The sequence below is a fragment of the Dromiciops gliroides genome, chromosome 6 (assembly GCF_019393635.1).
Source record: "Dromiciops gliroides isolate mDroGli1 chromosome 6, mDroGli1.pri, whole genome shotgun sequence".
Classification (NCBI taxonomy): Eukaryota; Metazoa; Chordata; class Mammalia; order Microbiotheria; family Microbiotheriidae; genus Dromiciops; species Dromiciops gliroides.
This window is the reverse complement of record NC_057866.1, coordinates 6,427,896-6,455,467: the sequence shown is the minus strand read 5'-3', so window position 1 is coordinate 6,455,467 and position 27,572 is coordinate 6,427,896. Positions and strand designations below refer to the sequence as shown.

Here is a 27,572-nt window from a genome sequence, read left to right as displayed (position 1 = left end):
TTTAGTCTAGCCCTTTTGAGTTCAAATCCATGTCTGGTCCCGGAGGCAATGCATTCTCAGGGGCTTATTACTCCTCTGCTTAGGTTGCCTTGGAAATCAGCTCAAGGACCTGATTGGGTTAGAAAACCTTCAATTGGGGTCAGCTAGGGTGGTGTAGTGGATAAAGCACCGGTCCTGGATTCAGGAGGGCCTGAGTTCGAATCCGGCCTTAGACACTTGACACTTATTAGTTGTGTAACCCTGGGCAAGTCACTTAACCCTCATTGCCCTGAAAAAAAACCCCAAACAAAAACAAATAATAGAAAACCTTCAACCTAGAACCTAGGAATCATGTAGTATGACTCTAGGCTACAGAAGGGGAAACTGAGGCCCATCGTGGAGACGGGTCCAACGTCTCCCAGGAATGGTTATAAATCAGTGGGCATAACTTCTCAGAGTTAGGAGGGATCTTGGATGTCACCTAAATCAACTCCCTCATTTGACAGAACTGGAAACTGAGGCCCAGAGAAGGAAGGCCCCCCAGGGAGTGGTTCCAAATGGCTGATCAAAGGCTGTCAGAGCTGATTTGGAGTTCAGAACCCAGCTGATCTCATGTGACAAAGAAGAAAACTGAGACCCAGGGAGGGAAGAGCCTTGCATTTCCTTCTTTGGTGCCCATGGCCTTCAGCAGGTCAGCCAGTTTGGCTTCTTCCTGAGCTCTATTCATGGGACTCTTCCCAGCAGGTAGGTGTAGCTGCTGCCTCCCTCTGGGCTGGCGCCACAGACCATGGACCGGTAGGACCCAGCAGCCATCCTCTGCCTTCCCAGGGAAGGCTGACTCGGCTCCTCATTTGGGAGGCTGCAGAGAGCTTCTGAAATCAATGTTCCTTTATACCGTGAAGTCATCGCCTTCCCCCCCAAAAAGCCCCGTTTGTGTCTCTCTCCAGCATCCTGCCATTCCCCGCTAGACTTATGGCCTCATCGCTTCCTCCCCAGAGTTCTCTGCTGCAAATGCCTCTCACAGCTCAGGAAGGCAGTTCCCCCTCCCAACCCTCTCCCTCCTTTCTGCTGAGGAAGAAAAGGCTCCCACTCCTGCGAATTCCTTTATGCTGTTCTTGGCCTGTTTGCCGCCCAAGGACATCATCCTGGCATCAGGCTCTCTCTGAGGCCCCCATCGAGCCGAGGTGGTCCCACTCACGGCCCGCAGAAACCTTGGCCTGTTAACTCTTTCAAAGCCCGTTTGGCTTCCCTGGGGGGCTGGGAATGCTATCTGGCTGCAGGGCTAAAAGCACTCTGGCTTTAGTGTTCCAAGTAGCAAGGAAGGAGAGAAAATCGGAGTAAAGCCTGGGTGGGGGAAATCATATGGTTATCTCTACTTACCTCCTTGTCTCCTTGGGATATCCCACCCCCTCCCCACCCTGCCCGCCCTCCCCTCCCTCTCCCTACTCCCCCATCCTCACTCCTGTCCCCTCTCCCTTCCCCATATCTTTCCCCCTCCCTCCCCCTTTCCACCCTCCCCATATCTCTCCCTCCTCCCCCATCTTCCTTTCTGTCCCCCTCCCCTCCCCATATATTCCCCTTCCCCTCCTCATATCTCTCCCCCTTCCCTCCCCACATCCTTCCTCTCGTCCTTCTTCTCCTCCCCTTCCCCCCAAATCAGGAAACTCAACGTTTCTTTTCATCATCATCAACATTCATTGTTTGACAAACATGATGAAAAAGTCAGGTAGAAGTATTTTACAGATGAGGCAACTGAGTCTCAGAGAGAAGTGACTTGCCCAGGGTCACATAGCCAGTATGCAGCAGAGGTGAGATCTAAACAGAGGAGAGTCCATTCTGGGTGGGGGTGTGGTGGGCCAAGTGAGTGAAGTCATGGAGACAGGAGGGGGCAGGATAAGAACGGGAAAGGCGGAGGGAGGGAAAGCTGACACAAAGAAGAGAGTCCAGTCTGCCTGCGTATAGAGGACAAGGCTGGATGCGGAGGTTGGGCAGCATTGTGAAGGGTTATAAGGTTATAGATCTGGAAGGAGCCTCAGAGGTAGGAAGTGTCAGAGGCGAGAGGCAGAATCTAGGCTCTCTGGACTTGGAGAGTCCTCCAGGACCCCCACCCTCACCCCCCTACACACACCAAGCAGCCTCTCAGAGCAGCACTTGTTGTTTCCCCCCCCCCCCCCCCCCCCCCCCCCCCCCCCCCGCCTAGGGTCACACAGCTATTAAGTGTCAAGTGATTGAGGCCAAATTTGAACTCAGGTCCTCCTGACTCCAGGGCCAGTGCTCTTTCCACTGCGCCATCTAGCTGCCCCCAGCTTGTTGGCTTTTAAGGGTCATTTGCCTGTGAAGGATGTAGTGAAAGTCTTATTCTCCCCATTCTCCCTCCCCAGCAAAAGAAATCGAGGCTAGTACCCCCCCCCCAAGGTCATGTACCAGTTTGGTATGAGGTGCCAGCTGTCTCCCCCTCTAGATCTGAGCCTCTTGGGGGCAGAACCTGCTTTGGCCTTTCCTTGCATCCCTGGTGCTTACTTAGCGCAGTGCTTGGCACATAGTAGGTGCTTCATCAATGCTGGTTAATTAAAGCCACTTGCTTGGGCCTGGGCAGTGGCTCAGTTTTGGAGCCAGGATGCAGGACAGCATCTCTGCTGATACTCCAAGCTGCTCTCATGGCCCCAAAAGGTCTGGGCCAAGGGAGGCCGACTCCCTCCCCATTTTGGGTTGGGGTCAGCTGTGGTTCTTTCAGAGAGATGCTCAACTCAATCAAACATGGGGAGTGAGGGGCAGCTAGGTGGTACAGTGGATAGAGCACCGGCCCTGGAGTCAGGAGGACCTGAGTTCAAATCCAGTCACAGACACTTAACACTTACTAGTGTGTGATCCTGGGTAAGTCACTTAACCCCAATTGCCTCGCCAAAAAACCAAAAAAACCACCAAAACGTGGGGAGTGCCTGTGGAGACCCTTCTCAGCCCCTTCCTGCCACAGAAGTTAAGCGGAAAGAGAACCCAAGGAAGCCCTTCCCTGGGGTCTCTTGGGAAGAGCCCTAGCCAGCAAGTCCCTAAGAGATCTGGACCCGACATGGACTCAGCCCCTTGCTAGCCCTGGGCCCCTGGGGAAGCACTGGATTCAAAAGCTGGGGCTGCTGTTTCCTTGCTGTGACCCCTTTCCCAGCTTCATCTTTCTCTTCTGGGAGGGCTGCATGCTTCCCAAGGTCCCTTCTCGCAGTTGGTCTCTGACTTCATAGTCCTATGCTGAGCCTCTGTTTCTCCATTTGCATAATGGGGAAACACTATTGACATCTTCTACCTCTCAGGGTTATTGTGAGCATCAAATGTCTGTAGGGTCACAGAGTTCAGAGGGCATTTGGTACAAGCCCTGCCCCATTCCCCCATTTCACACATGAGGAACTGAGACTCCTCGGGGTTAGCTGACTTGCCCAAGGTCCCACAGAGGCAGGATTTGAATTCAGGTCCTCCATCGTAAAACTGATTATCTTTCCATACTGTCCATACTTTCTCTAGCCATGTAAACATAGCTAACCTGGCTCTTATTTCTCCCTCTCCCTTCTCCTAATAGAGGAACCCTTAGGTTTCCAGCTAGCTGGCTGCCAAGCTTATATCGCAGGGCCTGAGCTGTTCCAGCTCTGCCTCTGTCTGGCTGCTTAGCTGGGTCCCGGCTGCCCCCACCTCCCCCAGCCCAGGCTGCTTTGGGCTCTGGTCTGTACCAAATCCCTGGCACACCGTCGGCAGTGGGGGCCGGGCTGGAGGCCCATTCAGTGCAGGGAGTTCGGGGCCTCTTGGCCTGAGGTGAGCGGAGCCGATGGGGGCTATTAGGCATTCCGATAAGGGCGGCTGAATACAGGCCTGGCCTTTGTGAGGCCTAATCCCGTGTTCCATCGGCTTCTGGACACGGCTAATTTATTTAGACTCTCTTTCTGTCCCTGACAGCATTCTTCTTCATTAGCTGTGTGATCCCCGGGAGCCGGGCTACACGCTGCTTTCAATGCTCCCCAAAGCGAGGAGCTTCATTCTCTTTTGGACTCCTTCAGACTGCTCCAGCCCCTCTCAAAGGCAGGAGGATACTTCAAACAAGCTTCATCATCATTGGCTACAAAGAAAAGGCCAGCTCCGCCTTGCTTTCATGGGGCTCCACTCCCCCAAGTCTTTCCTACGTCTGGGACTTCAGTGTGTGCAGCAGGCGCTTCATAAGTGTTGGTTGTGTTGGAAATAAAGTCAAATTCTGCCAGATTGTGCCCCCTGCCCCCACCATGGACCTCGGAGCATTTCCCTGAAATCTCAGCTTGTCAGTCATGGTGGACTGGAAGTATGTCTGTATTTGAATGGAGATCCAATATGGTGGGGCCAGGAAGGACATGGAGTGGCCTTCAGAGGATGTGAACCATAGTGTACATAGTCCATCCCCTCTGCTGGACAGAGCATGAAAACTGAGGTCCACAATGCCAGGGACTTCCTTTCAAAGGCAGGGAGAGAACAAACAATGGGGAAAGCCATCCATCTGACTGTGTGTCCCTAATTCTGCCTGTAAGATTGACTGTGACAGAACAGCACATTCAGTTGTTCTCCTCTGGTTCAGATATGGCTACACCATTACACACAATAGTATGCATGTGTGTGTGTGTGAGTGTAAGAGTGTGTGTGTATAGTGTATGTATGAGAGTATGTGAGTATGTGTAGTATATGTGAGAGTGTGTATGTAGTGTATGTGTGAGAGTATGTAGCGTATGTGTGAGAGTATGTAGCGTATGTGTGAGTGTGTATGAGTGTGTGTAGTGTATGTGTGAGTGTGTGTGTATAGACATACTGTTTCTGAAACTCCTGTGTCCCTTTACAATTCTGCTGTAACATTGTTACATTTTGAAACATTCCTATGTGATCTAGTTACACTTTCTGATACTTGTTAGGCCTTACAACATTTGTGCCCTTTACACACTCATAAACCACCTTTATACACCTTGCAAGACACCCTCCCACACTAGCCTTATTTCATGTACAACTTGATATAGTTCCTTTCTGTCTCTTATAGCAATAGCCAAGCACTTTGTGGTACCACAAAACACACCCGCAGCTGTTTTATACTGAACAACACTGATGCAGCACCTTGTTGTACCTCGTAGGGCCAGCATGTATATTGTACAACAGCTGCTGGGTTGTAACTTACAATGAATGAATGAAAGAATTATTCAATGCTTCCTCTGTACCATGAGCCCTGTTAAGGGCAGGAGATACAAATATTCAAAAAAGAAGAGATGGTTCTTGCCCTCAAGTAGTTTACATTTGAATAGGGAAGACAACAAATATAGGGGTCAGGTGACCGGTGCCTGAGTTTTTTGTCCTGGGAGGGAGAAAGCAGGGCAAGGAGATGAGGGGGGAGCACTTGGTGTCTAGAGCTATCCAGTAGATATGATGGACTTGTTCAGACTCACTCAGCCCCCCAGCCCCTGGGACCTCGATTCAAGGAAAGTCAGGTAGGCAAGTCTAAGCCTCAAATCTGCTCTGGAGGTTGATGGTCCAGAAGGGGAGGAATACACTAGTGTGACACCTTGTAATACCATATAACACAAGCATAGTGCTTTGTGATACCTTCCAACAATCCCTTATAATACCCACACCTGTTTGCCACCCCATTATGCCTTCCAACACTTGTTTAACACCCTGTTACACCTTCCAACAGGAATGTAGCACCTTAAACATACATTGCTATGAATCTAGCAATTTTTTCCCCCTTAAAACACCATCACAATTGTGGACTGGCCCAGCCATTCTGGAGAGCAGTTTGGAACTATGCCCAAAGGGCTTTGGGGCTGTGCATGCCCTTTGACCCCACTACTAGGTCTATATCCCAAAGAGAGCATAGAAAAGGGAAAAGGACTCACACATACAAAAATATTTATAGCCACTTTCTTTGTGGTGGAAATCAAGGGGATGCCCATCAATTGGGGAATGGCTGAACAAATTGTGGTATATGAATGTAATGGAATACTATTGTGCTGTAAGAAATGATGAGCAGGCAGATTTCAGAAAAGCATGGAGAAAGACTTAAGTGGACTGATGCTGAGTGAAGTGAGCAGAACCAGGAGAACATTGTACACAGGAAGAGCAACATTGTGTGATGATCAACTGTGATAGACTTGGCTCTTCCCAGCAATACAATGATCCAAGACTATTCCAAAGAACTTATGATATTCTCCATATCCAGAAAAGAGAACTGTGGATTCTGAATGCAGATTGAACCAGACTATTTCAGCTTTTGTTTTTGTTTTTTCCTTTTTGATGTTTTTCCCTTTTGTTCTGATTCTTCTTTCACAGCATGACTAATGCAGAAATATGTTTAATGTGATTGTACATATATAACCTATATCAGGTTGCTTTCTCTCTTGGGGAGGAGGGAGGGAAGGGAGGGAAGGGAGGGAAGGGAAGGAGGTAGAAAAAACTTGGAACTAAAAATCTTATGAAAACAAATGTTGAAAACTATCTTTACATGTAACTGGAAAATAATAAAATACTTTTATGATTAAAAACCCCCACCATCACAACGCTTTGTTATACTCTATAACACTTTAAACTTTTCAAAATGTAGCATTTACATGTTCTACATTACTTCTTTCTTTTTCTTTTCCTTTTTTTTTTTTTGTGAGGCAACTGGGGTTAAGTGACTTGCCCAGGGCCACACAGCTAGTAAGTGTTAAGTGTCTGAAACCACATTTGAACTCAGGTCCTCCTGAATGCAGGGCTGGAGCTTTATCCACTGTGCCACCTAGCTGCCCAACATTACTTCTTCTAGATAGCACCCCTGTGTGGTGGATAAGACAGGCATTCTTATCTTTAATTCATGGATGGAGAAACTGAGGCCCAGAGGACTGAGGATGAGGGTTGTACAGTTAATTCATGGAAGAATTGGGATGAGAAGCCAGATTTCTTGGTCTTCTCATTGTGCTTCTCTGCCTAGTCAGGCTTCTTGGAAACAGACTGGCTTTGTCCTTCAATGCTACTCTCTCTGAAATGGTTACAGAGTCAGCTGTGTTTGGGTCCACCAGAAAGGTAAAATTTTGTTTCTTGAGATTTCATGTGGACAAAAGACACCATGGAAAAAGCCCAAGATTTGGGAGGGAAGGAATAAGCATTTATTAAGTGCCTACTATGTGCCAGGCACTGTGCTAGTGCATTACAAATATTATCTCATTGCTTTTCAATTCAAAAGATCTGGGCTTGAATCTCAGCTTTGCTATTTACTACCTGTGTGACCTTGGGTAAGTCCCTTCCTGTTTCTGGGTCTCAGGTATAAAGTGAAGGGTTTGGGTTAGATCACTTCTAAAGTCCCTTATGGCTCCAGGTCAATGGTCTTATGACACCCCCCACCCTTTGATCCAGGGTCAGAAGTTGGGCTGCTGCCTCTCTGTTTAGGGGTGACCTCTCCTTTTCCTTCTTTCTTCCTCTTGCCCCTTCCTTTGAACTGAATACTTCCTGTAGGTAAAGCCCAATGCCAGGCCTGGGGGCCCACAGTGGCCCGCAGTGATAGCCGTCAGGAGTTTCTAATCCAGTTGTGAGCTCGTGATCTGTGGGTGTTTTGCTGCTGTGGGGCTTTTGCAAGCACTCTTGATGGTCAGGCTATTGTCCAGGGAAGAACAAGAGCTTTAGTCTCACCCCAAATCTGAAAAGTCATAGGAAGTCTTGCCGCAGCCTGACAGGAGAGGAGGCTCCGCCTCTGGTGTCTCTGCAGCCTCCGGGTAAAGGCCGGTGGAGGCTCCCCAGCTCTGCAGTCCCGTCCTGGAAACCATCCCCATGGTCATGATATTCACGGGTCTTAAAGACCTTGAGGAAAGAGAAGGAGGAGAAGTCTTTCCATTCACCCTAATGGAAACCAGCTGTGGAAGCTGGGGATTCCTAGAAGCACAAATGGAGAGGGAATTGCTCTCCAGGTGTGAGGGACAGCTTCGGCAAAGGAGCAGAAGTGAGAGATGAGATGCGACAGATCTGGGCCTTAAGCCCAGGCCTCTTTGGACCCCGGGGCTCTTCCTATGACATCATAGGATCCCTTACCACCTTCTTCTCCTAGTGATTGGAGCCAATGGACTAACTGGGTGATAGGATGAGTTGAAAACCATTTCCTTCAACAATTAGAGATATCTGTGGATGACTTGAAAGCAGTTTGTCCCATCTGCTACCTCTCTTGAAGGACAGACATTCCTGACCTTTCCTGCTGAGTCATGAGGGGACAAGGACAGGAGGACAGCCAGAGGCCCCAGTGGGTGCCACCCACTCACCAAGGTGACACGCTAAACTCTCCCTGACTCCAGTCACCTGCTTTGGAATGATTGACTTTGCCTGTTAGGTTTCATTCTGGAAAGATAAGAGGTTGTAAAGGTCAAAGCTGTTTCCAAGCAGCTCTAGAAGGTATTTGCTGGGTCCTGGTTCTTTAGGTCAGAGTGGAAGGAAGGAAACCTGGCAGAGAGGATTTTATCTTAGTTTCAGGGAGGACCAGCCAGCAGGAAGGTGGTTGATGCTGGAGTCTGGCTGCCCTCTCAGTGTGGAGAGAGGGAAGAATCCTGGGTCATCAATCCCAACATCTCAGCATTCTCAGCTCAAGGGGCTTCCCTTAGAAGAAGTGTCCAACTCGCTGGTAAGTGGCATGAGCTCTCACTGGTCATGAAAGAATCCGGTTCTTTTTATTGACCCTTAAATAACTACCTCAGGGTTAGGGTTGGGGGCTCCAAGAAGATTGTCTTCTCCTCAATATCCATCCTTCCCCCCATTGTATTTTTTTTTTTGGCAGGGCAATGGGGATTAAGTGACTTGCCCAGGGCCACACAGCTAGTTAGTGTCAAGTGTCTGAGGCCAGATTTGAACTCGGGTACTCCTGAATCCAGGGCCGGTGCTCTATCCTCTGCACCACCTAGCTGCCCCCACCCCCCACTGTATTTTAAAGAGAGAAGCACCTTAAGGAGTCCAGTCTTTTGAAAGCAGAAAAAGCTCTTGAAGGTTCTTTCCAAAATCTCATCAATGTCTCAGACTTTATAGTCAGAGAGACCTTGAATGTCAGAGCTTGAAGTGACCATCCCAGTCAACCGCCTTGTAAAGATGGGGACAATTCTGGGCCACACAGTGGGGAAGGTGCTTCCACATGTCTAGACGGACATTTGTTTGAAAAATATCTGGAGAGATTTGTGAGCTCGAAATGAGTCAGTGATGTGATGGCAACCAATTAGTGATCCAGTCAGCCAGCATTTATTTGGCACCTAATATGCACCAGCTGCTGTGCTGGGCACTGCACTGGAGTTACAATGATGAGAATGAAGCAGCCTTTGTCCTCAGGGGACCTCCCTTCTATCAGGGGAGATGACAAGTCCATATGAGGATCAGGAAATGGAAATGTTTGACTGGCAGAAGAGAGGTTTATTCTTTTAAATTTTATTTTATTTTATTTAAATTTTTTTCCAATTACATGTAAAGATATTATTCCCTTCCCTCCTCCTAAAGTCAGCCAGCAATCTTATGTAGGTAATACGTTACAATCATGTTAAACATAGTTCCGCATTAGTCATGTTGTGAGGGAAGGATCGGAACAAAAGGGAAACCGCAAGAAAGAAGAAACAACAACAACAACAAAACAACAACAGAAGAGAGGTTTAGACAGATGAGTGTGTGTGTGTGGGGGGATGGGTCCAATATAAGAGATGGCAGGCATAGAAATGTCTGCACTTGGTGCTTTATTGGGGGGCAGGGTGGGAAGGGGACAAGAGTCAGGGATGACCCCAAGAGCTTGCAGAACCTGGAGGGTAATTGGGCTATTGTTAGAAACTGGAATGTTGGAGGGTGGACAGGTTTGGGGCTGGGGGTAGGGAGAGGAATTCTGGGACATGTTGAATTTGACCTGTGAGTGAGATGTACTGGGTAAGATGTTCTCTATAGGAGGAGGAGATAAACCTGGAGCTCTAGGGAGAGGTTGAGGGTAGAGACAGAGATCTGGCAAAGGAATAGTTTGGAACCGTCAGTCTCTGTCATTCTGTGTACAAATCTGTCCCTAGTTTACAGCTGAAGAAACTGAGGCACAGAGAAACATGTGGTTTGTCTGGTGTAGCTCGGAGTCCAGGTAAGTCAGGCCACTTTTCTGCCAGTCCGGGTCCCCTCCCCAGTACCTCCTCATCACTGGAGAAGCTCTTGCTATATAGGAATATCCTCGGATTCCCAATTATAAATGACCAGCTCTGTTGAGAAACTTTGTCGGTGCCAGAGGGAGACTTAACTACTTTGTTTTCAAGGGAGATATTTGGGGCATTCTCAGACACTGCATTGGAACCACCAGCAGGGCTGGGGAGATAGGCAGAGATCCAGGACTCTGCACTTAGGAATCACCACAGGGACAGGAATAAGACTTTGAAAAGAAGAGCCACAGAATCTTTATAAATCCTGCCCTTTGGGGCCTATAGGGATTGACTTTGTTTTAAGTCTTGGTATTAAGGGATTCAGATTTGGAAGGGACCTTAGAGGCTGCATAGTCTGACCTCTTTGTTTTACAGACAGGGAAACTGAGGTCCAGTTTCCTTTCTTGCACTCTCTTCCCCAGAGACGGAAAGGACTTGGCCAAGTCCACAGAGGTAATAAGGAGCAGAATGGGGAATTAATCCCAGCTCAAAGAATAATGGGATTGTAGGCTTGGTTCTAAAGGGAACCTTAGGTCTTGAGGCTCAGGGAGGGAATGGGACAAACGCACAGTCACACAGGTAGTAAGGGGCCAATCTGGAATTTGAACCCAGGTCCTTTGACTTCCCCTGAAATGCGCAAGAAGTTTTCAAATGTGGTCCCAGCTTACAAATATTGAACTGTAGGCTTCGTTTATGCCCTCTGGGGAAATGAAGGGGTACTGATTAATCAGGGTCCAATTAACAAACACACACACAACCCTTGCTAAAAAATTGTTTACTTAGTAGTTTGTTGAGGGTTAATTACTCAGGGGCTCTGATTTGCATCCAGAAAGTACAAAAGGCATGGGTGAGCAGGCAGGAGCCAGGGCCAGGGGCACAACACAGCCTCAGCCGGCTGCCTCCTTTGTCCAAAGGTGTTGATGCCACCCAAGTCATGGAGGGTGATGTTGCCTTGGGAGGTGTGGGGCGAGGAAGGCAACCAGACCTGTGGTGTTGGGAAAGGAGCCCTTTTCTGAAGTTAGTGCCTGTGGAGTCAGAGCAAAGGGGGTACCCCGGCTGATCTTGGCAAAGCCCCCCCCCCCAGGGCATCTATAGGCCGTTGGGCCAAAGCTCTGGATCTGGACTAGATCAGCCCTTCACTTGGTAAATGGGGGGGTGGGTGCTCAGAGAAATTACATTCCTTGTTTCAAGTCACCCAGGGAATAAGTGGCAGAACTAGGATTCCAAGCTAGGCACATGCAGGGGTGGACCTTTAGGGAGGAAGTCCTGGGTTCAAATCTTGCTTTGGACCTTTTACTCACTGTGTGACCCTGGGCAACTCACTTATCTGTAAAACAGAGCTGATGATAATTGTCTCCCCATCTTGCCGGAGAGAAGTATCCTATCTTGTTTTGGGTCCATTTGGAGACAATGACCACACACAGAAATAACGGCTTTAGACCAAAGCCTCCCCAAAGGGCGAGAGGTGGGACCTGGGGTTCTTGCTCCCCCGAAGTCCAGGCAGAGGAGGCGGGGCAGTGGAGCAGAGGGCGGCCTCCCAGCTCTGCTGGGCGACCTCGGGCACGGGCCAGCCCCTCTCTGGCCTCATTTGTCTTACCTAGGAAATGAGGGGGTTGGATTAGAGAATCTCTAAGGGCCTTCCTAGCCCTGGCATTCTCTGTTCTAATGTTCCTTCTGGCTCCGCCATTCCGTGCTCTCTGTTCCAAGGCCCCTCTCGGCCCTGCCGTTCCGTGTCCTCTGTTCTAAGGATGCTCTCAGCTCTGACATTTTGTGCTGCGAAGTCCTTCCTAGCTCTGATATTCTGTGTTCTTCTACCACCATTTTGGGGGAGATGGGGAGCTGTTGGGGCACAGGGGGTTGTCCCCATGCCCCTTTCCTTCCCCGGTCCTCCTTCAGTGCCCCAGCAGCCCCGTCTGTGTGGCCCTTTCTGGGGACAGGCTCAAGGAGACATTTGCATCTGCCCACAGACTAGCAGTCCTGAACTGGGGGTGGTCGCCCAGCTTCCCTGCTCTGATTCTGTTTTCTCTTGTGTCCCACCCTCCCGCCTCCTTTCCCTTTTCATCTGTTCCCCTTCCCTGGCCTCCTCTCCTCCCCCCATTCCATCTCCAGGCCTGCTGCCTCCCGAGGCCGCTGGACAGCGCAGCCCGCCCGCCCGCCGCCCGCCACTCTTGAAGTAGTAGCTAATTGGGGGAAGAAAGGCCGCGATTGTCTGTCTGCCCGAGCTGGACAGGCCCGCATGGGCTGCTGAAAGAGCCCAGAGGAGGTGCCTGCCTGCCTGTGCCCAGCAGCTGCTGCCGCCGGAGATGTTTGGGGATTACGTCAGCACCGCAGACAAGAGGGAAGGAGACACACAGAGAGACTGACTGAGGGAGACTGGAAGAGAGACTGGGAGATTGTATGCATATGTAATATCCACACATCATCTTCTAGAGAGACACAGAGACAGAGACAGAATTAGAGACACAGAGAGACTGTCAGAAACAGAGACAGAGAGAGACAGAAGCAGGGACAAAGGAGAGACAGAGACAGAGAGACTGTCAAAGAGACAGAGACATAGAGAGAGACAGAGAGACACAGAGAGCAAGAGAGCGAGCAGCCAGCAAGAGCCTGGAGCAAGCCCGACTTGACAGAGGGGTCCCCCCACCCCGCAATAGCCTCCTGACAATACTGTCATTGTTAATTACAAAGGGTTGGTAATTCTGAATGAATAGTCCATGGGGCCTCTTGACTAAATAGTGCGTTCCATGGCCCAAATCTGTCAGCTGGAGGCTTCTCCCGCCCTGGCGAGTGAGTGAGTGGCACGGCCCTGGACGGGAATGCAGCAGGACCTAGGCAGCTGGCAGGACTGCCCTGGGCACACAGACCTTAGGGAGCCTGGTCTCTGACACATAGGAAGCCGGGCCTGGAAAGGCCCCCGTCAAAACCTTAGTCCAAGTCTCTCATCTTAGAGAGAGGGAAACAGAGGCCCAGGGGGGAAAGGACTTGCCCAAGGTCACACGGCTGGCTTGTGGCATGGTCTTTTGATTCCCAAGCCAGTGTTCTTGTACCTACACTACCTCAGTTCCCAGACCAAGCTCTGTCCCTTCCTATTTTCTCTTTCTTCCCCTCTCTTTCTTCTCTCCTTTTCTCCTTCCCCTTAAATTCTAGGGGTGTAAATATGGATTCAGACCCATTGATGGTTTTGTTGGTAATAATTCTACTAGCTCGGTTTATTCTATGGTCCTGTCTTGGGACTTTTGTTGATTATCGACTGTCCAGGAGACGACCCAGCAAACCCAAGCAGGACTAGACTCCTCAGCTGGCCAGTCTGGGTTTTGACCAGAGGTGGGGAAGTCCTGGGCTCTGGATCAAGAATAAAAGGTGTCTTCTCCGAGCTCCTCCTTTCTTGGGAGTGGCTCCAGCTTCCATGTCCAGCAGGAGAAGCATGTTTGGGAATAGGGCCTTCTGGTCTCCTTGGGGATGGCTTGTCCAGGGATGGCCCCAATGAAGTTCTCCTGTTCTTCCCTGTTCTCCTAGACTTGGCATTATTCCATGTTCCCTGAGCTGATGTAGAAATGTAGCCTCGTAGCTAAGGGAAAAGCTTTCTTTACCTGGAAGGGCTGTCAGAGGAGAGGGGCAGAGAGAACCAGGGGAGGTAGGGCAGGAAGGGCAGGTAGGGCAGGTAGGGCAGGTAGGGCAGGTAGCAGGTCTACTTTAGGATCCTCTATCTAGAGCTACAAGGACCTCTGAGATCATTGAGTGCAAGCCCTTCATTTTATAGATGAGGAAACTGAGCAGCAGAGAGAGAGGTAGTACAGGTAAAAAGTAGGGTACCTTATTTGGCACAAGCATGGATGGAACAGAACGAGGTGGAGGAGGTGCTGGCCAGCATCTGGGGTTTGGAGCAAGCTTGGCAGGGCCTCTTGCCCCTCACACATTCATGACCACCCTTTGTTTCACCATGTTGACCCATGGGAAATGGAATGCTACATCTCCCCCTTGGTTAAGGCACATAAAACATCATGTCCAGGGTTTACTTTAAGGAAATAAGACACAGAAGCTTTTTATGTTCACCTTGCCTACCCTCCACCAGAACAGTGGCCATCCCTCAGCAGGCCTGTTTCCTGAGTTTTGAAATCTGTCTGCTAGCGGCTAATCGGACAATAAATTTCTCTGTACTTAGCTAGGCTGGTCCTCAGACCACAGACAATCAATTAGATAGACAGTGAACATTTATTTAATACCTACTATGTGGCAGGTGCTGTACTAAGCATTGGAGACACAAAGAAAGATAAAAGACAGTCCCTGCCCCCAAGGAACTTTCAGTCTAACGGCGGGGAGACAATATCCCAACAACTGTGCAAAGAGCCATCCATATACAGGAGAAGTTGTCAATCAGCAACAGAGAGAAGGCACTAAAATGAAGAGGGATTGGGGAAGGCTTCCTGGAGAAGGAAGAACTTCAGCTGGGGCGGGAGAAGATTCCAGGCATGAGAGACAGCTAGTGACAATGCCCAGAGTCAGCTGATGTGGTGTCTTCTTAGAGGAAGCGGGAGGACACCCAAGTTGTTGGATGGCAGGGGAATGGGGGGGGGGTGAGGTGAGGGCTAAGAAGACTGTCACTTGATGCGCTTACCTTCCCAACATGCTCCAATCTGCTGCTTGTGGCCGAGGACATCACTCCTGGCTGTGACGATGCTTGATGATGATGATCTGTGTGTGTGTGTGTACGTACATACTCACTGCGGGAGATGGGAGCCCTGACACAGAAGTGCAGGGGCTCCTGTCATACAACTTGACAAAATTCTCCGTTTAATACTTTGATGACCTTTATCTGGCCTTGAACACTTGAAAGCTGTGTGACCCTGGTCAAGTCACTTAACGTCTCCCTGTTCCTCAATTGTAAAATGGGATCATAACAGCGCCTACCTCACGGGGTTGTTGTGAGGATCAAGTGAGATACAGCTGGTCAAAGTGCTCAGCACAGATCCTGGCACATTGCTGTTGTTTCATAAACGATTCTTCCTTCCCTCTCTATGTTCGATTTGGATTTTAAGGGAAGTGAATGAAGGGGGAGCATCACTGGAAAAGAAAACTGTGGACACCATGTGACTGGCTAAAGTTACACGTTCACTTGAGAGGGATTTGGCTAACCCAGCAGGTCATTTTCCTTCTTGGGACATGCTCTGAGCACTGGGGAAGTCATGCATCCTTCAAGTGGCCACCGCGTTTAGGCGTCTGGCTGAAGGACCTCTGTCCCTCAACTTCCTGCTCCACTTGTCCCTCATTCTTCAGTTTTCAAGCATCTAAAACTTCACGTGTTGATCCTTCGTCCACTTGTGGCCGATGAGAAGCCGCAGCCAAGAAGGATTTGGGTGCAGGTGTCTGACCTTTTGGTGACAGAGCTCGCCATACTGACCAAAGCTGATCTTTGACCAGGAGCCACGTGGGTCAAGCCTTCCCAGGGCAACAGGCCCTTCCAGAGCCCATGATCACGTCTGGAAACTATGACAGCCCAGCATGGCGGCTGTGGTCAGCTTCATTTCCACCTCACTGAGGGTATTCCTCTCTTAGATAAACTGGTGGGCTTCCCTGCTCTGGTGGGCCCCTCTGGTGTGCTGGTGTCACACACCTGGTCAGCATCGCCCACTGCAGCTCAAAACTCTTGCTCTCAAGAGCCTCGTGCCTCCCTGAGAGATGGGATGAGAGGGGCACCTCCTCAACTTAATGAGTGTGAGTTTGGGGACGTTTCACAAGGAACAGATACTTGGATGTTTGTGACTATTCAACCTAATCCCAGCCTGGAAAGAAATGCCGGAGGCTGGATCCGAACTAAGGACTTCTGGCCTCTGGGTTTAGTGCTCTGTCCACCACACTGTCTCTGGGGCAGATACTTGGTTCTAGCAGAGCCACTAACCCTGGATTGAGCCTAAAAAGAACTGCTGTTGAGCTGGGGAAGCTGGTCATATCACCCCATCAAAGGGTAGGTGTGCTTTGGGCCTGGCTTGGTGTCTTTTGGGGCAGAGTTCCCCAGAATGGTTGGGCCAATGGGCAGCTTAGCCATGAAGACCTTAGTGTGTCTGGCCTCTGGTAGCTTAAGTAACCAATAGTGGGGTGCTTTTGCTCCCTCTCTGTCTAGATCACCCCCAGTGTGGAGCTGGGCCCACTGCCTTCCATGCACTGGGCCACTTGGGGACATAACTGTTCCACAGGGACCCCCTCAGCTAGGGGCAAAAGGAGCTGATGGGAAGAATCCCATGAATCCAGAGTCAATGAAGCCTCCCTGACCCAGAAATCCCTGGGGGATGTTGGTACCTCCTTTTGGGCTCTCAGTCCAAGGAGGGGCCTCCTCCCCTTCCCCTTTAGAGAGACTCAGCATAGGTTTAATCAGGAAGGCTGAAGCGTGGGCCCCTGTCTCCCAGCAGCTGAAACTGGGCAGAGCCTGGCAGCCTGTTGGAGGGGGTGGGGATCAGGGCTGGAAAAACTGAGCTGCCTTCAATATGTCATTATTCTCCAGAGAGCTCGGAAATGACATCGTCTGTCCTGGCCTCCTCTTCTGAAGAAGGTCCAGTGTTTCCATCCCATGGCTGGCCCGGCTAGCCGGAGGTAGACTCTTTCTTTGGTGGGGGAGACATAGAGTGTGTGTGTGTGTGTGTGTGTGTGTGTGTGTGTGCGCGCGCGTGCGTGAGAGAGAGAGAGCAGTTGTGTGTCTGTGAGTATAAGTGTGAGTGTGTCTGAGTGCGTGAGCGTGTGAGTATGTGTGAGTGAGCGTGTGTAAGTGTGTGAGTACGTGTGAGAGTATGTGTGTGTGTGTGTGTGTGTGTGTGTGAGTGTGTCTCCAGGGGTCAGGGGGCTGCCTCACAGGACCAGTCACAGAGGGGCTTGGGGATGGCCGCTGAGCTGTGGTGGGTGTCTGAGGGGCGCCCCATCTGTCTCCCCCTGTTCTGGCCCCCAGGCCTCACCCGACTCAGAGACAGGCCAGCCAGCCAGAGCCAGCACATCGGGCCCATCCACAGAAACCTCCATTGTGGCTCTCCCCAGAGCATGACTCACGCCTGGCTTCTAAAAATAAAAACCGTTAAGTCATGAAATGGACTATTTCCTTTTTAAGCCAAATGTGTCTGTCGAGGGATGCACCAGTGTCTGCTAGAGAGCCTCAGGCCATGCTCCCAGGCCCAGCCTGGGTGTGCTGGATCAGCCCCCTCCTCACAGGTTTTCCTGCCCATCTGGGCACCCCGGGGCTTTCTGGGGCTGCTCCTTCCCTTGGTGCTTCTCCGAAGGCCAAGAGCCCGGGAGGATGAGCCGACCCCACACACACTCATACCCCGTGCCCCCTGACCAGAAATGCTGCCTGTGTTTATTAATAGAAAGCACAGTTGTATTTCTCCTGAGCCTGATGGATCCGCAAGCTGCTGACCAGTTGTTTGGGCTTCGGTGTGACCCTGTCTTGGACAAACACAGGATTTATCGGTTTCCTGGGTCACGTCCTTGAGTCGGCCCCCCCTGTACCCCCTCTGACTTCCTTTCTCCCAGCTGGCGGGCGATCGTGTGGGCAGGTCCGGCCTCAGCAGCTTCTGAGGACCCGTGTGAGTTACGGCTCCGGGACTGGGGTGGACACGTGGGCCGGAAAGGGGAGGGCCCGAGTGCCTTGGACCTGGCTGCTGGCCCAGGACCTGGATGTAGTGATGGGGAGGGGAATGCCCACCCATGTCCTGAGAATGCCTGCCTTTCCCTATGGGAGCCGAATTTTATATGGTCAGTGTTGTCAAAACAAAACAAAAGCTGCCCTGGGTCCCATGTCCAAACTTCCTGTCCACAGCCCCCACCCACCCCGGCCCACAGCCCCCCCCCCCCCCCCCCCCCCCCCCCCCGCCCACAGCCCCCTGGCCAAGATGCCCCGCAGAGAGACTTTGTGCATTCCTGCCTCTGGATGTTGTCATCAGCAGGTGACTCAGAGCCTTTGGTCCATCCATCCCCCATGGGCCCCTACCCATTCCATGAGCAGCTATCTGTTGTGAGCACCTCCATCTAAGGACCAACACCTGAGAGCAGCCCAGGATTTAGCTCTCTTTGCATCCTGGTGCCTGGTATAGGGCCTTGTGCATGATAGATGCTTCATAAACATTATGGGGGGGGTGAAGAGAGAGGAAAAGCTCAGGTGCATCAAATTCTGACTGTTCTTGACTACCTGGGGAGTCCTGAGCCCTCCCTGTGCCTCAGCCTTCTAAAGGAAACATGAACAGGTTGTACTAGATAACTGAACATCTCTCCAGCCTTGATGTTCCATGTGCCAAGGACCTTCCTAGCTTTGATATTATTGTCTCTTTTCTAGGGCCCTCCCACCTCTGGCATTCCCTGTTCTAAGGCCCTCTCACCTCTAACATCCCCTGTTCTAATTCTGTCCCATATCTGGCATTCCCTGTTCTAAGGCCCTCCTACCTCTGACATTTTGAGATTCAATTTCATCTCTTTGGTGACTTGTCCTGTTTGTTTTCTGTAGAGAATAATCAGACTTAACAGCTTTACAAAACTTAAAGTTCCATCTCAATGCTAGCTATTAACAACAACAATGCTAATCAGCCAAGGACATCTTTCCTGCTGTGTCTGGGCAGTCCCTCTTATCGTTGGCTTGAGCACATCTTAGAAGGCACCTGGGACCACCTGCTCATTTTCCATAGTAGGACACTGATGCTGTCCAGCTGTTTGAAGCCTCTGGGCACTGGGTCAGTGTGGAACATCTGGATTGTCTCTCTTGTTTCCAGAGATGCTCGGAAGCTCCATGAATGGCACTTGGCTGTCTCCTCTAGCCCTCTGGGTGAGGTGTTTCCTCAAATGCTCGTAAGAGGGGTGCAAACAGCTTGGGGGCTCTTCTTGCTGGCTTTGCGATTGGCTCACCCTGCTGGATGGGCAAGAGGCCAGTGGAAATGGAGAAGCCGAGGCATCCTGTGCCTGCTTACCAAGGGCCAGTGACTGGCGTGAGCTCTTGCTGTGGATGGCCCAATGGTGATCCAATCAGAGGAGAATGGAAAATGGCTGTCGGGAATGGGTCCTTCACCTGGGATGCCAAGCCAGTGCTCTTAGGGAGCTATGAGTGCTTGCCCCACAATGGATCTGGTCCTCCCAGGTGGGCTTCCCCTCACTGCATGTCTTCAGGAAGAGTCTGGGTGGCCCTTTAGTGGGGATGTGGTCCCAGGAATGAATCATTTCATTCCAAACCCATCCTATGAGGTACAGCAGCCCACTGTTAGAGATGAGGAGAGTCTCATTGAGAAGGGGCCTTTGGGTTCCCAATCCAGGTCTCTCCTCTGATGTGCCCTCGTAACAGAGGCATTGACCCACGTCCAGGCTTGTAAAACTTGGAGCTGACAGGGTGTGGGCCAAGGGGCCTCCAGGGGCCCAGTCTCGTCCTTTCCCTCACGTTACTTTGCTGATTCCTTTGGAGTATGGGGTAGACCAGATGGCTGCTGCACTCCCTTTCAACTCTCAGATTCTGGGTTTGGGGAAACAAAAGCCCAGAGTGTGAAATGTGTTATCTTGGGTCACATAGGCAGGGGAGTTGTTTTAATTACAAAGAGCCCTGTGTGTATCACTATTACCCACTGCCCCATTTTATAGATGGCAAAACTGAGACTTGGGGATAGATTACTCATTCATGTGCTCAACAAGCAGTTACTGGGTGCCACTGTAGCTGACACTTTGATGGGCGCTTTCCCTTGGGATTTCATTGGCATAATCCTCCTTTACAGATTTGGTTCACTAAAGCATACATCCCCCAGTCTTGGAGAGTCACCAGGGGTGCTGAGAGGTGGTGACTGGCCCAGGGTCACACAGCCAGGATGTGTGTATCTGAGGCATGGCTTGAATATAGATCTTCCTGGTGCCAAGATTGGACTTCTATCCACCACACAACAGCTGCCCTTCCTGTAAAAATTAAATAAGAAGGGGGGGCAGCTAAATGGCTCAGTGGATAAAGCACCGGCCCTGGATTCAGGAGGATCTGAGTTCAAATCCGGATTTGAGTATTTGAGTAAGATAAAAAAATTTGAGCTCAATAGAGCCCCACAGTGGTTCAAAGCCACCTTACCTCAGCCAAGAAGAAGGATCTCTTCTCCTGTCTCCCCAGGGAAGCCGATGAGGTTTCCAGATAGGGCATGATCCGGTTGGGGAAGGGGGAGTGTTAGCTATGGCACTTCTCGGCAGGATTGGCCATGGGGGATGGCACCCAGGGGACCAGGCTCTGGAGGGGATGAGAGAATTGATTGTGTGGATGTGTCATTCTAGGTTTTCCTGAGGGCTCTATAGCCTGGTGTTTGCCCAGTGGCAGGGGAGAAAGCAGGCATGTGAGCAATGAAATGACCCAAATCTTCAGGTTCAAGAGTGGTATGGATTTAGCAAATGTTTTGGTGGAGAGAATTCGGGCTTCTCACAATGCCCAAAGCCCAAAGCTGGAAGATACCTTAGACATCTAGTCCCTCTTGTCCCTGAGGAGCAACCCTTTCTACACTATCCCTAATCAAGCAGCCGTCCAGGCTCTACATCAAAAGGCAGCCCATCCACTTTAGGGCAGCACTAACCGAATGAAGTTTTTCCCGACCTAAAATCTAGCTTTGTCCCATTGGCATTGCCCCCGCCCCCACTGCCCATCACACTTGGTTTTGCCCTCTGGGGCCAGGTAGAACAAGTCTCATCTCTTTCCCCCAAGAAAGCCCTTCCTAGTGTTTGCAGATACAGGTAGACAGCATATGGCTGTGGACTGTCATGCTGTACAAGGTTTAAAAATGAAAAGATTTCTCCCTCCCCATGGACTGTTCTCTTCCCCACTAGGCTCCTAGCCCTGGGTAGTTCCAGCCAAGAGCTGTAGTTTCCCGGAGCCTGAAGCCAAGAGCACCACTTATTTATGCAGAAACATCCTGGACAACAGGTATGTTGTGCCCAAGCTCCAGTGTCTGGCCAGGCTGCTTAGAGGGCATTAAATGTCTATTCAGGCTGGGGCAGCCCCTTGCCCACGTTGATTGGGAATCAGACATGAGGTAAGATGGGTGACTTACTGAATAAATGGGAGCTTGTCTTGAGAAGAGAGATGGATTTGCTCAGCATCACTTTTAGCTTAGAACCATGGCAAGAGAGAGGCCCTTGCAGGGTCGGGGAAAGGGATGGCTGCTCATTGCAGCTCTCCTGGAGTCTCCAGGTGGCCCATGTCCCCTAAGGCAGAGGACCCACAGGAGGTCTGGTGCTGCTTGGCTGGCAGGAGCCTTCCTTCTGGGAAGCGGGGACTAGAACAGGGTCTGCATGGAGCATGGCTGCCCCCAGAGATGCTGGGGGATTTTCAGAAGCAGGTACTGGAACTGGGGGATGTCACCCCTAGACCATGGTCATGTCATTCCTGGAAAGGCAGCTTTGTGGTGGCTTAAGCTGCAATCCCAGCTGCCCCAGCCCCAAGGCATCGCAATGACAAGAGCCCAGCCAGCGCAAGTGAGAGCCACTCCCTGAACTTTTTGAGGGAGAGACACCCTTTCAGAACTCTGAGCCTTCCAAGGAATCCCAAAACCTAAGAGTGGGGGCTCCAAAGCAGCCTCATCCAGCCAGGGACTGGACATAAATCTCTTCCGGGTTTCTAAGCGGCATCTGCTGAGCTTGGGGGGATGGGAACCTCCCAAGGCAGCCTCAGCAAATAGGATCTTTGCCCTTATGTCCCCTCCCATACAATGGAGGGCAGTTCCTCCCCCCATTGGAAACTCATTGTCTCTTTAAAAAAAATCACTGTTAACAAGTAACTTAGACCTTATAGAATAAAAAACAAAATGATTTAATTAACACGAGCAGAGAAATGTCAAGAAAACCCAGCAGCAGTGAAGAGTCTTATAACCTACATCTCCAGCATGGCACCTCCTCTCCTCCTAACTCCCAAGGCATGGAAGTCCAGGAGCCTGGCCTCTCTGGGCCCTGAAGCCTGATTCTCACTCACAGCGGGACATAGAGAAACTGGATATGTTGGGATGGTCACTTGTCTCTTACAATCAGAGCTTGGTTGAACCTAAGAACCCTGTTCTCCGCAGGACTTGAAGGTTCAGCTCACCAAGTCTGGAAGAGTTATGGTCTTGTCATATTCAAAAGCTAGGCAACAGTGGAAGTGATGAGACCCCTTGATACTGTAGTAGGCAGTTATGCCAGTCCCCAGCATTTGACCTTGGGCAGAGGGGAGAGGCAGGGGCAGGAGGGAGGAGAAATCTCAGATTCTCCCAAACCTTCCAGTAGGATATGGTGACACTGTCTGTAGTCATGTTAGATGCTCATTTTCCTTCCTTCCTTCCTTCCTTCCTTCCTTCCTTCCTTCCTTCCTTCCTTCCTTCCTTCCTTCCTTCCTTCCTTCCTTCCTTCCTTCCTTCCTTCCTTCTTTCTTTTATTTCCCTATCTATCTATCTATCTATCTATCTATCTATCTATCTATCTATCTATCTATCTATCTATCATCTATCTATCTATCTACTCACCTACCCACCAATTATTTATTTGGTTATCCCTTCATTCATTTCTTTCTTTAGCTCCTATAGAGTGTTCCTTTCCAGTCCTTAACTATGCTGGGTGTGTATCTCCCAGGTACTAAGTCTCTTGGAAGGAAAGGGTAAAAAAAACCCTATGCTGAAGGGATAAAGGTATCTTTAGGTCTCTTTCCCAACCCAGTTTCCCTCCTCTGGGCACCCTCCAGCTTCTCAATGTCTTTCTGAAACTGTGGTGCCTGAATCGACCACAAGCCTCCAGATGTGGTTTGTCTAGGACAGCATGCAGGGAGTCTATCATCTTTTGCCCCAGAGACAAGCAGTTTCTTGATGCAATTCCAGTGGAGGCAGCTAGTGTTATGGACACAACCTGTAGAACTGGGTTCTCATATTGACTTATTCCTAGCCCCTTTGGTGAGTCCCTTCCCAAATTTGGGGGTTAACTTCTTCTTTTGTGAAATTAACAATTTGGACTTGTGATGAAATAATGGGATTTTGCAGATACTCAAAGACCCACCTGAAGAGTAATCTATACTGATTGTATCAAGTGAGAGTGATTGACTGCTGATTAGCCTACTTCAAGTTAACTGGATTGTAATCACATTTTGAGAACACCTTCAGAACCAATGGATTTGGATGATGCCAACCAATCAGCTTGAAGCAGTGTGTGAGGACGGCCTCTGTTCCAGACCTATAAAAAAGCTTCCACAATCAGCTTGCTGGAGAGTTCCTGATTAAAGCAGGATCGTGGAGGAGGACTTCAGGAAGAACCCAACTAGGCTGGAACTCTAGGCTAGGTAGGACTTCTTTTTCTTAACTTTCTGAACTCCTTGTGAATACCTCTATGCTTTAATAAATGTTTAATGCCCAAAGACTGGTGCTAAAGCTTCTAATTTAAGGCGACCACAATTTAGATTTTAAACATCACAGACTACATGGTCTTATCTTTCAGCCTCTATATCCTCTGATTCCAAAGTTGCATCTTTGGAGTCCAAACTAGCACCTCTGGTGTGAGGGCTTGCCAAGACTTTTTTAGGGCTGCTCATCCACTTTTGATGTCTACCTGACACTTAACTCTCACCTGTGACTCCAAGAGACTATAGCATGTGTAGTGGCCATGCCCCAGTAAAACATCTTGGCATCTTGAGGGTAACTCAAACTTGTTGGGGAATTAGGGGGGCTGTCTACTCCAGACATGTGAAGAATTCTCCCTGGCAAAAATGAGTGTATGAGAACAATTTGTTTCAATGGAATGCTTAGAGCTTTGTCAGATATCGAAGGCACTAAGGTCATCAATTGAATCTGGGTTATCACCAGTCATTGTGACTTTTTTCCTGCCACTGGACTTCAGTGACTGGAAGAGAGTGGGGCTGATGACTGGCAACTCTGCCTCACTTAAAGCTAATTCATGCATGAAATCAAGACATCACCCATAATGTCATTGGTCCTCTTTGAGAACAAAGGACAAACAACAACAACTTTCAAAAGATCTAACATACCCAGCCTTGGTCCTTTCTTTCCTGAGGGAGACAGAAAACTTGTCTATATTTCAGGAGTTGCTGTTCATGACCTCCCATTCCTCTGTGGATGGTGCTCACTGTATTTAGTTAGGCTGATCTCTCCACAGTAGCCACTTTGTGAATGGTCAGGCTCTAAGCTCTTCCAGTTGGCCCCATCATACCCCATCCAGAGCATTTACTCCTTTGATTTGCCTCCATATCACAATGAGGCATTGCAGAAGGACTTGAGTGGGGGTGGGGGGCAACAATTAAACAAATGAAGATACTTTCCCTTTAATCTTATAAGTAAAACTAATTACAAACCACCCATTTGTGTCTTTTGTGTCTCCATAAAATCAATTTGATGTAAAACACCTTTGGAGTAAAGCCAGTGAATGCCATTTAAAAAAAAGTGAGGATGGGATTACAGAGCTGCCCCTTTGGTATAAATCATAAGAATTTGTGAATGATGAGCAAAAAAACAAAAGCAGGGCTCCAATTCACCCCCCCCACTTCCTTGAAGAAGGAGCCCTTCAGCCAGGGGTTAGAGTTATTGATTAGTAAATGGGCAATCTGATTGACCATGGATGAAGACAGGAGCTTCTAGGCCAATGGAGACTCTCCTGCTTGAACTCAAGTCCAGCTGGGCTGTTATGTGCTCTGTTCCAGGCTAACTCTAGAAGGACATGGAGAGGACACCTCAAGCCCAAAGGCTTTACTTCGTTTCATGCTTTCCAGAAGCATTTTTCACATTTACTAGTGTGTTTGGTCGATGGTGGGTTGACAGGGCAAGAGTTCTTCTTTTAACTTGGCAAAGCCAAGGGCACCAGCCAGGACAAGAAACCCAGGGAAGGACCAATAGTTTAAACTTTCCTTGAGTATCATGTTACCTGCCTCCTTGTGTTCACCATTCATTTCTGCCACGTATTGTGCTTCCTCTGATGCTACTTAATTATGTGACCCAGATTGGATATATCTAAAATGATAGTCATTCTTATTTCTGTGGACATCTTCCTCCAACATCCCTGGGAGGGAGGGAGTGCAAGAATTGTTATTCCATTTCAAGATGAGGAAACAGGCTGAAAAGTGAAAAGATCTGACTTTGGTCACATAGCAGAATCAGATTTGAACCCAGCTCTTTCCCCTATATTTCTCTCTCTGTCTCTGTCTCTGTCTGTCTCTGTCTGTCTGTCTCTCCCTCCCTCCTTCCCTCCCTCCTTCCTTCTCACTCCTCTCTTTCTATTATTATTAGTATTGATAATATTACTGACATTATTATTTCTTAGATCTGGATACAGCCTGCTCAGGAGGAGTGTGTGATGAAGAAGGCTTCGAAGTGACTTTTTGCTCTGGTTTTGCTCCCCCAGCAGTAGCTGGCTTGGCCATCAGTTCAGTCAAGCTAAGCCAGAAGCTTGGGGGAGGGGTCTGGAGCACTAGGTCGGGGTCGGGGGAAGGCAAGAGGGGACCTAGTCCTAGAAATAGGACTCAGAGCAAGAAGAAGCTGGGCGGGGGCTGTCAGGGATGAAACCCCAGGGGAATTCCTGGCATGAATCTGTCCTATTGTTTCAAGGATCCTCATCCCGAGAAGCAGACGGTCAGCGCTTTCCAAAGACATCTGCCCAATTGTTTCTCTTCTATAACTTGACTCTCAGCAGAGCAGGGAAATGTGGGCACGAGGAAGGAAGGAACAAAAGTGGGAGAAGGACATCCCACAGGCGCACAATCACTACAATAAATTGCTCCCCTGTGGGTCTTTTTAAAACAATCTCTGTCCCACCTACTGACTGGTTGTGCTGTTGGTCCCCATGAGGATACTTCAGAGCCAGCTCTGCTTTTTTCTCTCTTCATCCACCCTACACCAAGTCCTCCCTGCCCCCAACCAATCGATGGCCAAGTCCCGTCCCTTCTGCCTCTGTGACCTCTCGTGTCTGAACCTTCTTCTCCACTTGTTATAGATAACAACCAAACCTGATTCAATGGAGGAACTCAGTTGGAGTTTTACCTTGGCTACCTGTTCACTGTTTAATGGAGAGATGTAGGCGAGACACTGGAATTGGGAAGTGGCCTTGGGACTGTTTGAGTGGTTTGATGTCAGCTTGGCAGGAAATCACTAGTGGAGTGCCCGGACCTCTGTGCTGCTTGAAAAAGGCATCAATTTGCTTCCTAAATTTATTTATTTTTTTTGGTGAGTCAATTGGGGTTAAGTGACTTGCCCAGGGTCACACAGCTAGTAAGTGTCCAGTGTCTGAGGTTGGATTTGAACTCAGGTCCTCCTGAATTCAGGGCTGGTGCTTTATCCACTGTGCCACCTAGCTGCCCCATGCTTCCCAAATTTTTAGAGGACACATAGCTGGGAGGAATAGCTCACATGCTGGATGACAGTCAGGATCCAAAAAAGACTCAACAGCCTAGAGCAAAGCCTCTTAAATTGTTGGTCATGACCCCTTATGGGGCAACTGAATGTGGGGGCCAAGAAAAATTTGGTAACAGTAAAAGATTATGAATATCTATTTTATATACCTTTATGCACTGGGTCACACAAACATTTCTCAAGTCAAAAGGGGTTGTGGGAGAATTTGGAACACAAAGTTTAAAAAATTGATGTTAAAATTTGTTTTTACATGTCATTTGGGAAAAATAAAATTCTATATAAATGGAAAAAAAGGGGTTGTGAGTAGAAAAAGTTTAAGAAGCCCTAGCCTGGAGCATGCAGCCACATCTAGTGCCAGAGAGTGGGTCCTTCATGGAATGAGGGTGACTTGGCTCTCACATGTCCTTGTCATGGGACCCTGGGTCATTCCCAGTCCCCCCAGCAGCTCCTTCCAGTGGAGGGGAGGATGTCCCACACTAGTGAAAGTCTGGGAAACAAAAGGCCAGTTTTTCCATTTGTTCTCCAGACTTAGATGGGGAAGGGGCTCCAGTGCAATCTGCCTAAACAAGGCGGAGGGTGGGGAGTGGGTTTTGCGAGCTCCCTGTGAGGTAGCAGGGGCTGTGGGGCCGAGCACTCCCAGGATCGAGGCTGCACTGGTCGGGGCCCGGCTTCCAGGGCTTGGGAAGCACGGAGGCCTCTCTGTCCGCTAGCCAGGCCAGACCTCACCACTGGGAAAGGTGGTTGGAAGGGTGGACGGCGTCCAACGGAGGGAAACTAGAAGGGGGAAGAGTCTCAAGCCCACGTTGGATAAAGGCCCATGGAAAGAGCCAAGTGTGTTTAGCCTGAAGAAGAGAAGGCTTAGACAGGCTGTGAAAACTGCCGAAGGGTGGCTGCCTGGACGAGGGCTGGGCTTTGTTCTGCTGGGCCTCAGAGGGCAGGACAGTGCAGGGACCGGAGGTGGCCCATTCAGGCTGACAGCAGAAAACAAGATCTGGGCTGCGGGGGCTGGGGGCTGATGGATGCCCACTGGCTGAGGATAGAGTAGAGGGGACTCCGCCTCATGGATGGCCTTCAAAGGGGAAGGAAGTCAGAAAGGAAA

The 27,572-nt window shown here is 49.8% G+C and overlaps 1 protein-coding gene across 1 annotated transcript; it reads left to right on the top strand.

Annotated features, from left to right (window-relative positions):
* Positions 1-12,871: 12,871 nt before the first annotated feature.
* Positions 12,872-13,416, top strand: SMIM38 (small integral membrane protein 38). The gene is made up of 2 exons (XM_043972047.1): positions 12,872-12,918; positions 13,275-13,416. The coding sequence occupies exons 1-2, from the start codon at positions 12,872-12,874 to the stop codon at positions 13,414-13,416; spliced, it is 189 nt and encodes a 62-aa protein (XP_043827982.1).
* Positions 13,417-27,572: the final 14,156 nt, after the last annotated feature.